Here is a 14,973-nt window from a genome sequence, read left to right on the forward strand (position 1 = left end):
GGAAACAAGCATAGAACTGCACAAAGTAAATGGTGGTAATCTAAATAATATTACTGTGCCAAATCTACAGTTCACACAATGAGGATTTGAAGGATTTTTCTATGCATTTTATCACAGATAGGTGAATTTCCAGACAATACTTTTCACTTAAAGAAATTGTAAGTATACTTCTCATTGTAAAAAACACCAAAAAAGATTTAAGGAGCAAGGCTAGAACAGAGCCAGCTACAGAACTGAACAGTTCAACATTCTTATAAGCAAAATCCAGGAGTTGCTATGTAAGCTAAAAAACCATGAGTCCAAGGACATTCCTTGTACCTTTTGTAAAGAATATTTTCCGAGAAACATTAAATGATGTTAAGCCCATATGAAAAAGCCAATCAGCCAAGATCTTTTCTCATTTTTCCCATGCAATAACATTCTGCCAGTTTCTCAGAAGAAAAGTCTTGAAATCACTGTTTGCTTTCCCTTACTTACATTCTTATTCCATTTTCCAAAAATCACTCAATGTCATATAATTGCTAAATTCACCTCTTCCTCTTCATCAAAATAATATATATTATGCACTTACTGATTATAATTTATAAAGTCTTATCCCAATAATTATACATATATGCATAAATTCTCATGTAATCCTCCCAACATCTGATAAATCAGATAGTATTATTCTTCTCACTTACAAACTTCCTAGATCTGGTAGAGATGAACCAGTTTGGGCTGTAATACACACATGCATGGAAACAACATAAGGAATCTCCCTGTATAACTATCCTTACCTCAAAGAAGCAAAAAACCACATTTTTCTTTTTATCATATATGTTTTTTCTTCTACAAAATCAGAGAGCAAGAGGGCAGAACAGGTTCTGCACAGAGGCATTGTGGGGGGGATGCAGGTGGCCCAAACAATGTATACATGTGTAAGTAAATGTAAGAATGATAAAATAAAATTAAAAAAAAACTTCCTAGAAAAAGTAAAGTAATTTGCCTGTGTTTTTAGAGCTAATAAAGGGTACTACTGGACTATGTGTGCAGGTAAGGTTTACCTTCATGCTCTCATTTAGGATTCTCCTCCATCAGTCCTAAAATATGTACTGCTGCCATCTTCCAGTGAGTATGAAGTTGAATGCTCCTTTCCAGCCCACATCTTCTCTGGAGTGGTCTCTAGAACTTACTGCCCTCTGGAAGCTCTGAAACCCACTTCTGGTCATCTCTGATTACTCAAGTGCATACTTTGGGACTAGGGTGTGGCTCCTGATTAGTCCTAACTACTTTGACCTTTTTGTAATCAGTTCTAAAAGGGATTATCAGTCTAGCATAGTGGTTAGGATTGTGTGTAAAACAAACAGGATTCAAATCCTAGTTCCCTCACTTAATAACCATCTAACTTTGGATAAGTTACACAATTTCATTCACACTTAGTTTACATATATGTAAAAAGCAGACAGTTATAATGTCTTCTTTATGAAGTTTGTTGAAATAAATGAGATATTATAATGAAAATCTCAGAATGACTGACATAGTAAACAATAAGTTGTAGCTATCAGTATTATTTAATCACATGCATGCTTCATTAAAATATTACAATTCAAATATTAACAGTTTTTCCCACTTCCCCAGCCAACAAGAGACTTAGCTTTCAAGAGAAAAAAATTATTTTTAATTTTGTTTGTTTTTTGTATTTCCTAAACTAATGTTGAGAACTGATAGTCCCAGAAATTCTGTTAAGTGTGTGGTTGAATAAAACACTGAAGGCAATGATAGGAGAGACAGATATTAAACAAGTGGGAATAATTCCATTAGAATCTTTCATTGACTTATAAAAGCCAAATAATTCTTCTCCGAAGGTCTGGTAGAATTCAGCTGAGAATCCATCAGGACCTGGACTTTTCTTTTTTAGGTGACTCTTTATTGTTGCATAAATTTCATTACATATTATAGATCTGTTTAAGTGGTTAATATCTTCTTGGTTCAGTTTTGGATGGTCATAAGTATCTAGAAATTTGTTCATTTTTTTCAAGATTTTCAAATTTGTTGAAATATAGGTTGTAAAAGTAGTCTGATTTCCTTGGTGTTTGTTGATATTGCCCCTTTTTCACTTCTGATTTTACTAATTTGGTTCTTTTCCCTACTCATTTTAGTCAGATTTACTAGGGGCTTTCAATCTCGTTTATTTTTTCAAAGAACCAGCTTTTTGTCTTATTGATTCTTTGTATGGCTTTTTTGGTATCTGTTTCATTAATTTAGACCCTAATTTTCATTATTTCTTTCCTTCTGCTTGTTTTGGGTTTTGAAAAATCTACCCTAAAGTTCATTTGGAAACACAAAAGATCGTGAATAACCAAGGCAATACTGAGAAAAAAGAGTAACACTGGAGGTATCACAATACCCGACTTCAAACTATATTACAGAGCAATAGCAATAAAAACAGCATGGTACTGGCACAAAAGCAGATATGAAGACCAGTGAAATAGAACAGAAGACCAGATATGAATCCACACAGCTATGCCCACCTTATTTTTGACAAAGGCACTAAAAACATACAATGGAGAGAAGACAGCCTCTTCAGGAAATGGTGCTGGGAAAAGTGGTTATCCATCTGCAGAAAACTGAAACTAGATCCATGCCTGCCACCCTATACTAGTATCATCTCAAAGTAAATTAAGGACCTTAATATCAGACCCCAAACCTTGCAGTTAGTACACGAAAGAGTAGGGAATACTCTCAAAACAATAGATATAGGCAAGGACTTCCTCAGTAAAACTCCATTAGCCCAGTAACTAAGAGAAAGGATGGACAAATAGAACTACATGAAATTAAAAGGTTTCTGCACAACAAAAGAAATGGTCTCTAAATTGAAGAGACCACCCACAGAACTGGAGAAAATATTTGCTAGCTATTCATCAGCTAGAATATATAGAGTGCTCAAAAAACAATGAACCAATAAAGAAGTAAGCAACAGAACTAAACATAACTTTTTCTAAGGAAGAAATCCAAAAAGCTGAAAACCATATGAAAAAATGCTCACCATCCCTGGACATAAAGGATTTCTTATATGATCCAGCAATACTACTCCTAGGGATATACCTGAAGGAATGTGACTCAAGTTATTATAAAAGCACCTGCATACCCATGTTTATTGCAGCACTATTTTAATAGCCAAGCTATGGAAACAGCCAAGATGTCCCACAACCAAGGAATGGAAGAAGAAAATGTCGTATTTATACACAGTGGAATTTTACTCAGCCACAAAAAAGAATGAAATTTTGCCATTTGCAGGTAAATGGATGGAACTGGAGGTCCTCATCTTAAGCAAAGTTAGCCAGGCTCAGAAGGCAAAAAAATCACATGTTCTCCCTCATATGTGGATTGTAGACCTCAAACAAACTCAGTAATATTGTTAGACATGGGTCACACACTAGGGGGAGAACACGCACGAGAGGAATAGGGAAAGGGTAGGAAACCTAAAACTTGAATGTGGCTGATGTGCTCACTGTAAAGGAGTAAATAAAGTAACAAACTGGCAGAGGCCACTATGGGAAGGGGAACAGGAAGTAATGAAGAGGTTTGATAGAAATGAACTGATATGGGTTGCAATGCACATGTGCATGGAAGCAATGCTAGGAATCTCTCTGTATAGCTATATTTATCCTAAACTAGCAAAAATGGTATGTCTTTCTTGTTATCTCTTATGATTCTCTTTAACAAAATCAGAGAAGAGGGTGAAACAGGTTCTTCCTGGAAGTGCGGGGTTGGGTGTGGAGGTGGCACAAACAATGTATACACATGTACGTTAGTGTAAAAATGTTAAAATAAAAGGAGAAAAAAAAACTAAATAAAATTAGCTGTTTGAAGATCATCTGCCTTCCCATCTTTAAACTAGACTTAGAATAAAGTGCTTTAAATACTCTAGCTGTGAGTCGGAAAATAAGAATCAAAGATTGCTCCTAAGAGATTTAAAAGAATTAGATTTGCACTGGTTAAATGTTTACAAAAAGATACCTGTTGCTAATGATAACTTTGTACAGGTGAGTGTTTTCTGAGGTGAAATATTACCATTAGGAATGCTGGTTTCATTGCACCTCCACAGGGAGGATGGCCCTTTGTGGCCTCCAAAGGCCTGTTCATGCCTGCGGCTGAGGTGGAGCCCAGTGGGCTGAGGTAATTTAGCATGGTATTTTAAGATGAACCTGTAGTGTACTTAGTGAGTATGGGTCCTTAAAGAATAAGCTGGAAGGAGCGGGGGCCTATGTCATACATGGTCATAACCCCCAGAAGGGTATAGGAAGAGCATCTTCTCAAGCCTACAAATATTTTAGCCTTGAAATCCCCAGCACTTCCACTTGTAAAATGAAGCATTTTTTTAAAAGGGCTTTGTAAAATAATATTTGTTTATTCCTATATTTTTAAATTAAGGGTCTAAAGTATCTTCACAAAAATTCCAATTAATGTGTACTGACTTTCACGGAAAATCTTTGGCAACTATTACATCTTTGTATAGCACAAGCATATTTTTTCTTCAAAAGACATACTTTTAAAATATATTTTGCTTATAAATAGATGTTAAGAATTACAGATTTTTTCTTTCTTTCTCCCCCTTGCCTTTGATAATACTAGCATTTGAACTCTGAACCTTGCATTTGCTAGACAGGTGTACTCTACCACTTGGACCAAACACCAGCTCTTTTTACTATAGTTAATTTTCAGATATGTTTTCATGTCTTTGCCCTAGGAGGTTTTGGACCTGTATCCACTTACTTATGTCTCCTATGTCTCCTTCCTAGTTGGAATCACAAACATATACAATGTGCCAGGCTTAGAGGTTGAGATGGGGTCTCCCTAACTATTTTGCCTTGTCTGGCTTCAAGACACCATTCTCTGGATCCCTTCCTTCCTAGTAGCTGGAATTCGGGGCATGAGTCATCGCAACTGTCCTAAACTTTATAGTTTTATGTAGGAATTATAATATTAGGAAAGATGAGTAACTTTTCTTAAAATTTGATTTCTAGAGATGGTTAATTTTAAAAGTGACATTCTCAGACATCTCCAAAGAGTGTTTCTTCACCATAGAAAAGAACATTAAATGACCAAAAATATTCAAGAAAAATATAAAAGACACACCATGAATATCCCCAATTCTTTAATCAGCCTGAAGGTTGATGTTCAGGCAAGTTTTGGTATCAATATAAACAGGACTTTTAAAAAGGACAAAGAAAAAACAAGTGAATTGCTTAAACACCTCCTGATGCAGCAATGCGGTCACCATATTTGACTTGGAGCCCTGTGCAGAGTGCAGTGGCTAAAGTATATGGACCTTGAAGTCTGTGCTCCAAACCGTGCTTCTGTGATGTTTTAATTCTGTACGTTTAGGCAAGTTACCTAACATTTCTACATTTCAGGTAATATTCGTCTGCTCAGAAGTTTTTTTTTTTTTTTTTGAAGGTACAGGGTTGAACTCAGAGCCTGCAGGCAACTCTACCACTTGAGTTCCTCTGCCAACCCTTTTTGCATTGGTTATTTTTGAGATAAGGTCTGATTTTATACCCTATCACCAGACTGGACCACCGTCCTCCTGTTTGTGCTCCGTAGTTTATGTGGGATGACAAGTGCGTACTATTGCACTAAACTATTAGTTGAGATGGAGTCTTCTTGAAAACTTTTTGTCTGGGCTGTCCTCAAACAGTGATCCTCCTGACTTCAGCCTCCAGCATAGTTAGAATTACAGGTGTAAGCTACCATGTCCAGCTGCTCTGAAATTTTTGTTGTTTTGAGTAAGTTAATCTTTGTAATATTCCCAGTATCTGAAACAGAAAAGTGTCCAATAATGTCTGCTAAATACAGTAAAAATAGTACAAAGTAGAGAGAGCAAAGTTAAAAAAAAAGAGAAAATGAGAGACAGAGCCCAAGTGCAGGCATAGATGCACACAGGGCAATTTTTGCAGCATGTGCTCTGAAGAGGTGAGAAAAAAGGAGATAAAAGCAACACAGGAAGCAGTGAATTGGTTGTCTCCCTGCCCCATACCAGTTCCCTCCCTCTGCATCCCTATACAGAGCCAGTATCAGTGTCTTTTGAAATCAACTATCAGACTGTAAATTGTCACATTTAAAAATCAACTCCTTCAAAAGAGAAAAAATTATACAACTAGGTGGATGGAAACTGGCACACACTTACTTTTAGTTTAAGTGGCCTAATAGGAAAAAAAAAATTCCTATGTGTCATTTGGAATGGCTTTAAGACAATATACCCTGGATTTTTCTAAGTATTTAACAGCATAGATCAGAGTGATGACTATTTAAGTATTAATCAAAACAAACTGAACTATAGCCCCTAGAAAAACATCTAGGGGCTTTCCTTTTTCTGCTTTTGAGTGTTTATCCGCATCAGGCATAGATTTAGTCATTTATGATTTGGTCTGTGGAAGGGTAAATAATGGAAAAGCAGGCTGTTGGCCTCCATCAAGATTCAGGGGAAGATAACTATAAACACAATTAGAGAGAAACCAGATGCTTAAGAAGGCTGACAGAACAGATAACTCTGATAACTATCAACAAAACTCTTTAAAACAAGGCATTAAGAAAAAAAACTAAGCCTTCAACTAGAGAACTTTTAGTTGGCTAACTGAAATGTCAGAATCAAATCAGCACATTTCTCATTATGTTCTCATCTCTTCCCTAAGGGTTCTGATCTTTTGACTCATCGAGTTAACACTTGTGTCCATTTTCTGCACTACACTCAGTGCTATAATATATTCATTTATAGGTTGCAATACCCTTCTAAGTTTATGGAGGCAACTGTAGTCTCTAGGAGGGGTAGGGGATAGGACTCTCCCCCTGACTGAAAAGTGTTGCTTCAAGCAGTGTTTGCTGGAGAGTGAGGCTCTTGGGACTTAGAGGCCAGCCCGTTTGACATCTTCTGCAGCTGCTGGGATTCAAGGCACTGGATTTGACTCTTCTCATGGAAAGGTTGCTTTGTCCTGGTCACTCAGCTGGAATAGTTGTTTCATAATGAGAAAAATTTCTCAAAAGATTAATACCTTGATCAATATCCAAAAAAAGATATAGATCTATATCCAAAAAAAGAACATAGCTTTGTGGTTCTACCGAGAGTCATCATCTAATAAGAGTAAATATTGTCCTAAACTTAAATATCTTAAAAAGGCTTACACTAGTTTGAGACACTGAACATTTTATATGTTCACTTGTCACTGGAATATTTTTATTTAATTCAATGAAAAATGACTCACATTGCTTTATGGTAAAAAAAAATTATCTAAACTTGTTCAAAACATATACTTCTTATAATAATATTGATAAAAACAGTGTTGTATGGCAAGTATTCACTTTGTACTATATACTGCAATTCTGTATATGATATCTGTAATTCTTACTGAATGGAAAATTGTGAAAAACATAATGAACCTTTTAGGTATCTCTGTCTCTCTTTCTTGTCACCAAGCATTATCTATCATAAGTGACTGTCTCTTCCTCCCTTGTCTTGATGAGGTCCTCATGCACACTTTCATAATTTACTGCTCTTTGCCTCAAGTTCTTAGTGCCCTGAGTGTTTACTGACCCAATTGATTAATTACTTTGATCAAAAGTCATGTTAATATGAAATAAAATGTTTCTACAGAGTAATACAGATGTATTTCAGATAGTTTTAATATGTCATAGAGGTAGTAAATTCTGCTAGTGGATTTTTCTGAGTAGTCCTCCAATTAATCCATAAATGTGGAATAGGCTCGATCACATTTTTTTTTTTTTTACTTGAGCTGAAATTTTTCACTATTGCAGTAGACACACAAAAATCTTACCTCGACAGCAACATCTCCAGCCCTTCCTCGGTGAGGAATTTCATATGCCTCCATTTGTTGCTTCGTGAGTCGTGCTACCTTTTCAGCAAGTTCCCTCCAGCCTTTTCCAAGTTTGACAGCTGAAGTCAGAATAACAGCCTCTTGGATTAGATGTGCTACTAACCCTTGGCAATCCATCTTTAGCAGAGCCTGTGGCAGCAATTACATGTCATAACTAAAAGCAACTCATTTTGACTTTTTCCTTTAAATTAAGCTTCTCATTATGTATTCCAGAGTTTGGAGTCCTTTTTTTCTCAGCACATATATAATTGTGTTTTCTTAAACTCAGAACATTGATTCACTTTTAAACAAACTTGACAAGCAAAGTACAATACACACAATTAAACCAGAATTACTGGAGACTTAGGACAAACTCAATGACTAATTATAGAATCTTGGACAAACCAATAAACTGTATGTGTCTTAACACTTTAAAAATGTAAAAGGAGCAAAGTTAACTAGGTACTTTCAAAGGCACTCTAAGGTTCCATCAGTTGGTGATCTATGAATCCAGTGTTGATTATTCACACAAAAAATAATTTATTTCCTTACCAGAGAATTAGCAAAGGAGTTTTCTAATGAGTGAGAGAATGAGTGATGGTAAACACTGTTCTATGTTTCATCAAAATGGTGTTTAAAATTTCCCGGAATCATACTTATTGCACAAAAATAGGGCATGCCATCAACTTTGAGCAGAGCAATTGATGTTTATAATTTTTAAAAACAATTAGCTATCTCCCTCACCACTAATGTGATTGTGTTAAATATAAATGTCAAGGTATTAAAGATAAAACAGTCTTCTCTAATGCAGAATGGAAAGCTATCAGACTCTTTTTCATCCTTTATTAGGCATCTGGACTTTGTCACTCACCATGTATGTTTCAAACAAATCTATCAGTTTCTATTTTGCATGAGTACATTTTTATGTGATAATATCTATCTCTATTTCTCTGTTGAAGTTAGCAAATAAACACGTTTAGTAGTGCCTCATGATTTAATGTCACCTTGAGGCTTTATCTACCGATATGAAACAATAAGTAAAAAATAAATTATCAAGAAAGACAACCATTAAAGTCTTTGAAGTATTTATTCCCATGAGATACACAACTAGGAGGACAACCCATGCTTTTATACATAGGCTATACTGAACCATACATTTATATTGAGGAGTTACGGTTTCAGAAGAAATGCCAAACTAGCAGGCCCCTGAAGGTGCTTCGAAGTAAACTGCTGAGTGGTTTTACTACTGTGTAGCACAGTTTCTTGTTTTAGGGGGTTGAAATATGCACTTGGAGTCATAAAACCTGAGTTTAAAAACCATCTCTCCAGCGTACAAGATTTCAGGCGTATCACTCAATATCTCTATGTAATGATTTCTAAATGAATATGGTGTTCATGCCATCCTATCTAATCCTATGTAAGAAATACAAAGACTAAATCATATGCTGGAGGGCTTTATGGAGTGTCGAATGTCAAGTACATAAGGACAGCTAGTCTTAATTTCTCAATTTGGTCAATCTACCTCAAACTAATTTATGGTACAAGTACAATGTATGCTTATTACGCAAATAAAATTTCAAGAAACAACTCTTGAACAACCCAACGTTTAACTGCAGTCCTGTCAGATGACCAGTTCCAAAACACTTCCATACAGAGGTCCTGAAGCTCCACCTAGGCATCACATGAGATTTTTCTGTTTGCACCTTGATTAAAACTTTACTCTTCGATGTGTACCTGCTTGTATAATCTCACTTACTTCCTATAGGGCACTGCTTTTCACTGTTATAATACTATTTAATATTTAATGCACACATCATCACACTTATGCTATTTACATCACACTTATTACTATTTAATATTTAATGCATCACATCATTGCACTTATGCAATCATTTTTATGCCAGATACACATGCACACGACATTGTTTCAGAGTATTAGCTATTATTCAGAAAATATTAGCTATTATTATTATTATTATTTATATTCTAAAATTTTAGTCATTTTTAGATACATGGGTATGATATTTTGGTGCTTTATAAAATATTGAATTTCTATAGTAAGTACAAAATAGTTCTTTATAACTTTCCACTCAGCCATCCACTGAAGTGAATACTATGCTGAAAGCAGTTGACCTTGATAGTCTCTTAACATATGTGGATTAAGAAGAGAATTATCAATATCATTGCTTGAGTTGTGATGTATTGCATGCAGAAGAAGAACACTAAATTTCTAAAGCAGAAGACATTGATGATGTTTTATAAAAAGAACCACTGAAAAGTGAAACTCTAGCAATGGCAGGGGTCGTTTTGTTTAAGTTTGCTCTTATTTACTTTCATGTTATGGAACTTCTCTGATATTTTAAGAGCTGTCTAAATATTTAAGAGAGGAAGAGAAAATGTCTCTCAAGTTTTAGGCCCAGCACAAACAGGACCTTTAATCTCTCCTTAAAAGATGATCCTTGGGAGCCTATTTTCTGAGAAAATCAAAATTAAACATCAAGTCTAAAAATGCAATTATATGGTATTGTAGGAAAAGTTCTACATGTATTGTAAAATGACTTGAGCCTATTTAAAACTACTATTTTTTATTTCTTCTCTCATGTTTGGTAGTAAGTATTTTTATGTTAACAATGTCCTATCAAATAAGGCTAGGGTCATAGCTCAAGTGGTAGAGCACTTGCCTAGCAAACATAAGGCCCTGGGTTCAATTCCCAGTGCTGCAAACAATAATAATAATGATAACGACAATACTCTAGGATAAATAAATTACTATTATGAAGCATTACTCACCACAATAAGTTCATAAAGAAACTTCCTTGTGTTTCGATCTGCATGGCAATCCTCCTTTAACTTCTTTACAACATAGGAAACCTTTTCTGATTCTTTTTCTGCTTCTATTTGGTCAAAATCTTCCAGGGCTAGTTGTGAGTATCCTAAGACATCAGCTAAAACTTTCCAGTCATACACTTTTTCCGACACCAAGGTCAATACAACTGAGTATATATAAGTCAATTTTTTAAAGGGCAGAGCAATTTGTTCAAGAAGACTTCTGGTTGTAAACATAGTATCAGCCATAGCCATCCCTTGTTCTTTTGAAATCACCTTGATGTTTTTGCAATGCACAAGTCCAATCTTACCTCTAAGGACGCCAACATACCATTCTTTCACTTTGGACTGCCCAATGGCTTTTACTTTACCTTCTCCGAGAAGAGCTATTGTGTCTCCTTTGAAATATTCAAGTAAGTATTCAATCTTGCTTTGTCTCAGCACTGTCTTTAGTGTTACCCCATAGTTGGTAAAATTCAGCTTTTTGTTTTGGAATGTGGGATATTTGACAAACATTGATAATAAGGGAGGAGAACTGACGTCCTTTGCCTTCTGTAAATAATCTGGCAGATTTGAGAGCCTTTTCAGATTTGGGGCTGGATCAGGTGAAGTGATAAAGAACTGTGCAATGGGTCTACCATTGGGAGGCTCCACCTGAACACGGAAAACAAATAAGTGCATCTCTCTGTGATCAACTAAAGAAAATAAAACTTGTTGATGAACTACTTCACCTGCTTCCAACTGCTTTTGCTTAATTTCTTTCCTTTCTCCTTCTTCTTTGACTTCAAAATCAGAGTCACATGAAAAAACTGAAATCTGTAAATCTTGTGGCTTGTCAAGTAGAAATGAATGCTTTCCCCAGAGCTGAAACACAACTGGAGACATATTTTTTCCTCCCTTTTTGATATCAGAGATTGTAAGCTTTCCTGGCATATAGCTGTGTCCACAAACTGTGAAAACAGCAGTGAAACTCGGATGGATGTATTTGGGTCCATAAATTCCAATTGAGGTAGTTTTATGGATATAATCCCAAATAGTGGCAGCTGGTGGCCGAATAGCTTTAGCCTGTGCAGCAATCACTATATACATCACCTGATGCAAGTCGATTAGCTTGACTTGGATGGTGTCTTTATAAATATAGCAGTTGTTTAACACTCTGAAAGGGCCCTCTTTAACCAGGCTGTGTAAACACACCATTTCTGTCATGACTTGGCTGAAAGGATCCTTTCTCACTTCAGCCCCAATTTTCATCTCCAGCAAAATAGCTTCCATTGTATTAAGGTTGCTTAGCATGATTTCCAACAGAGGGCTTACAGTGCATGAAAGATCATGGTTAAGCATTTGTGGAGGATCCAGGAAAGCCCTTAGAGATACCTCTTGGAACTCTCCCACAGCTATATGACCTTGGGGCACATGAACAGTGATATCTGACTCAGGTAATTGTACTGACCCTCCTTGGTGGTTTAATTTACAAACTATATTGGTCTCTGCAACTTGTGTTTGGGCCCATCCAGGACTCTGGTTAATTGTATTCAAATCCAAGCAGGAGCGTGCCAGCTGGCGTTGACTTAACCATGCCATTTTATAAGCTTCTCGGTCATTTTGAAGCCATTCTAAGTCTTGTACTAGGATCTGGTCGGAGTTATGTGTGTTCTGATGAGCATGTCTTGTGTCATCTAAAATGTCCAGAAGTTCTGAAACACTTTTAGATCTTCCCGATTTCCTTGAAGAAGACTGCCCAAGCAACTGATGCATATCAAGTTCATCACCAGAGGAATCAAAAGAATTTGTAGTTTCTATTTCTCTTAGAAACAGAAAAGGATCTTCCTTTAAGATGGAAATATTATCTCTCCTCTGGTTATTTCTAAGCTGAGTTATGTCATCTAGAAATGGGTTAGAAGCAGACAGTTCATTCCAGAATGGATTTCCAGTCATGGAAGCATCATTACCATGAAGAGTAGAAGCATCTGGCCAGTTGTGAAGCAAACCTGGATCTTGGCATTCTTATTATTTAAACAAAAACAAAATGAAACAAAAATGGATTAATTTTTTCCATAGCTTAAAAATTCAAGGCTCACTTTTCATGTTGCTTTCTGATTATCAATCTACTTGCTGCTACAAAATTTTAAATTAGACCAATTGAGCATAGTGAGGCAAGAGAAATTTTGATCATAGGTACATTCATTTTTATCTTAAATCATGAGATATAAGCTAAACAAACAAATGTTGAACACAGTAAATAATAATTTATGACAATATATCCATAGCATAATATATTTAACATATATTTATTACTTAATGTTTTATTTTTCCAAAAGATAATTCTGACCAAACAATTATTCAGAATTTTCAAAATATAGAATAGTTAGTTTCCTTGTATCTAGATTATCAATTTAATGGTTTCTTTTCAGATAATTGTTAATATTAAGTATCAGCATCAAATATATCTATAAATACTTTAAAACCAATCACTTTAGTAGACAGTCATCATTAATTTATTATTTTCTGATAACTTTGTATTGATAAACTTTAATTACATTGAAATAATAGAGTACGATTGAGTCTACTACTTGCAGGAATTCATTGAGCTTTTGTGAGCTTGCGATGGCAAAGAACTATCTTACCACCAGGAATGGGAGTGCATTATTACTTTTTTTGAAAAGAGAGTGCTTAAAGCATTGTTAACATATTAAAATAGTCATAGTTCTAGAATAAGAATTTCTCTCTAGCCCATAGATTGAAACCATATTGCTATGTTTAGAGTGGCTCATACTTGTCCATTTCACAGAAAATGTTAGTAATGATTCTGGGACTTTGTGAAACTGTACTTCTTTTGAGAAAATGAGAGCCAGAATGGGCAACCAAATTTACAGTTTCTCTAGCAGAATTCAAGTGTACTGTCAGGCAATTTTGTTTAATATTTATAGAATATTTATCTTGATTGAAATGAATTTTGAGTGTTTTATATTAAAATTAGAAAATGCATATTGAAAATAGTAGTTCTTTTATTTACATATTTGTCTTCAGTCCTCTCTTAGGCTTAGTTTTACTCTGAGGACCAGTTCAATTGTTTACTATTCCACAAAGATTACTTACATGGCTCCAATCTCCAGAGACCTTTTTTACACTCCAAATAATTATATTATGAATTCATTATATTATAGCCTTACTGTGCTTTTTTGCACATATTTTCAATGGTACTATAATTATTTCTATGCAGTATAATATTGTTGGGATTTCATAATTATTTTAAACATCCTGTAGCACTCTCAGAGATATATCTTTGTGACTTACTGATGATAGATTTGATTACTTACATGGAAAAATTACAATAGTAATAAATTCCTGTACCTGAAATATTGTGATTTTTTGAGGATTTCTGGGCTTCCATATCAACCAAATTTCCTTCAGATCTACTTCGTGCAATTCCTCCTGACCACAAATGGGTTCTTTCACTAATTAACATTTTTTCACCTGCAATGTAAATAGGCATTTTTTTTGTAAGCACACTTAGAAGAGGAAACAAACCCAAAATGGCCATATATACCTAATTAAAAACTGCATGTAAAGTCCTCTACTAGATAGGTCCTCTACTTCTGGTAGGATGTGTATTAGAATATCCTAGAATATTATTAGCATTCCACCAAAAATGCTCAGATTTTTGATTAGTCCCAACAAGAAATCCTGAGGACATATTACTGATCTCATAAAAAATAACCAATAAAAATTCCAAGGACAACAAAAAAGAATAATAAGTTGAAGTCAATGAATCAATAAGTAATAATAGATAGTCAATAAATAATACTAAATAGACAGTCTCTGGTGATTGGAAGACTAAATATCACAAATTTGAAAATTCTTGCACAACCCCTTCTACATATTCAACCCAATTCCCTATGTGAATGTTTATAAATTCTTTTTCTCATTTTTTAAATTGTATTTATTTTTAATTGACACCAAAATTGACATATTTACCACATACAGCATATTATCTTGAAGCATGTTGTTTTGAAACATGCTGTATTTGTAAATCCAGAAATGTAGAACAGAGGGAATGCCAATGCACTCATGGTGGAAATATTAACAGATACAACCACTTGAAAATTCCTCTGGCACTATCTAGGAAAGATGCTTATAACCTGGCACCCAGCAAATCTAAGTCCAGTTATGTGTTCTAGCAGACCTTGCATATGTACATGAAAAGATAAGTACGTAAGTTACATATATATGTACACATATGAAACCTCATAATATTACATTAATAAAAAACTGAACCAAACAACATATCATTTATGAT

The 14,973-nt window shown here is 34.9% G+C and overlaps 1 protein-coding gene across 11 annotated transcripts in view; it reads right to left on the bottom strand.

Moving 5' to 3' along the window:
• Macc1 (MET transcriptional regulator MACC1) overlaps positions 1-14,973 on the bottom strand; it is a 219,988-nt gene that overhangs the window by 107,541 nt on the left and 97,474 nt on the right. For 9 of the 11 annotated variants that reach the window (XM_074065129.1, XM_074065128.1, XM_074065134.1 and 6 more), the window contains 3 exons: positions 14,028-14,150; positions 10,641-12,679; positions 7,812-8,000 (listed from right to left, as the gene is read on the bottom strand). In XM_074065129.1, the coding sequence (XP_073921230.1) occupies positions 7,812-8,000; positions 10,641-12,679; positions 14,028-14,150 (2,351 nt within the window). The other 2 variants (XM_074065136.1, XM_074065137.1) reach the window with 2 other exon arrangements.

This window comes from Castor canadensis, chromosome 2, assembly GCF_047511655.1.
Source record: "Castor canadensis chromosome 2, mCasCan1.hap1v2, whole genome shotgun sequence".
Classification (NCBI taxonomy): domain Eukaryota; kingdom Metazoa; phylum Chordata; class Mammalia; order Rodentia; family Castoridae; genus Castor; species Castor canadensis.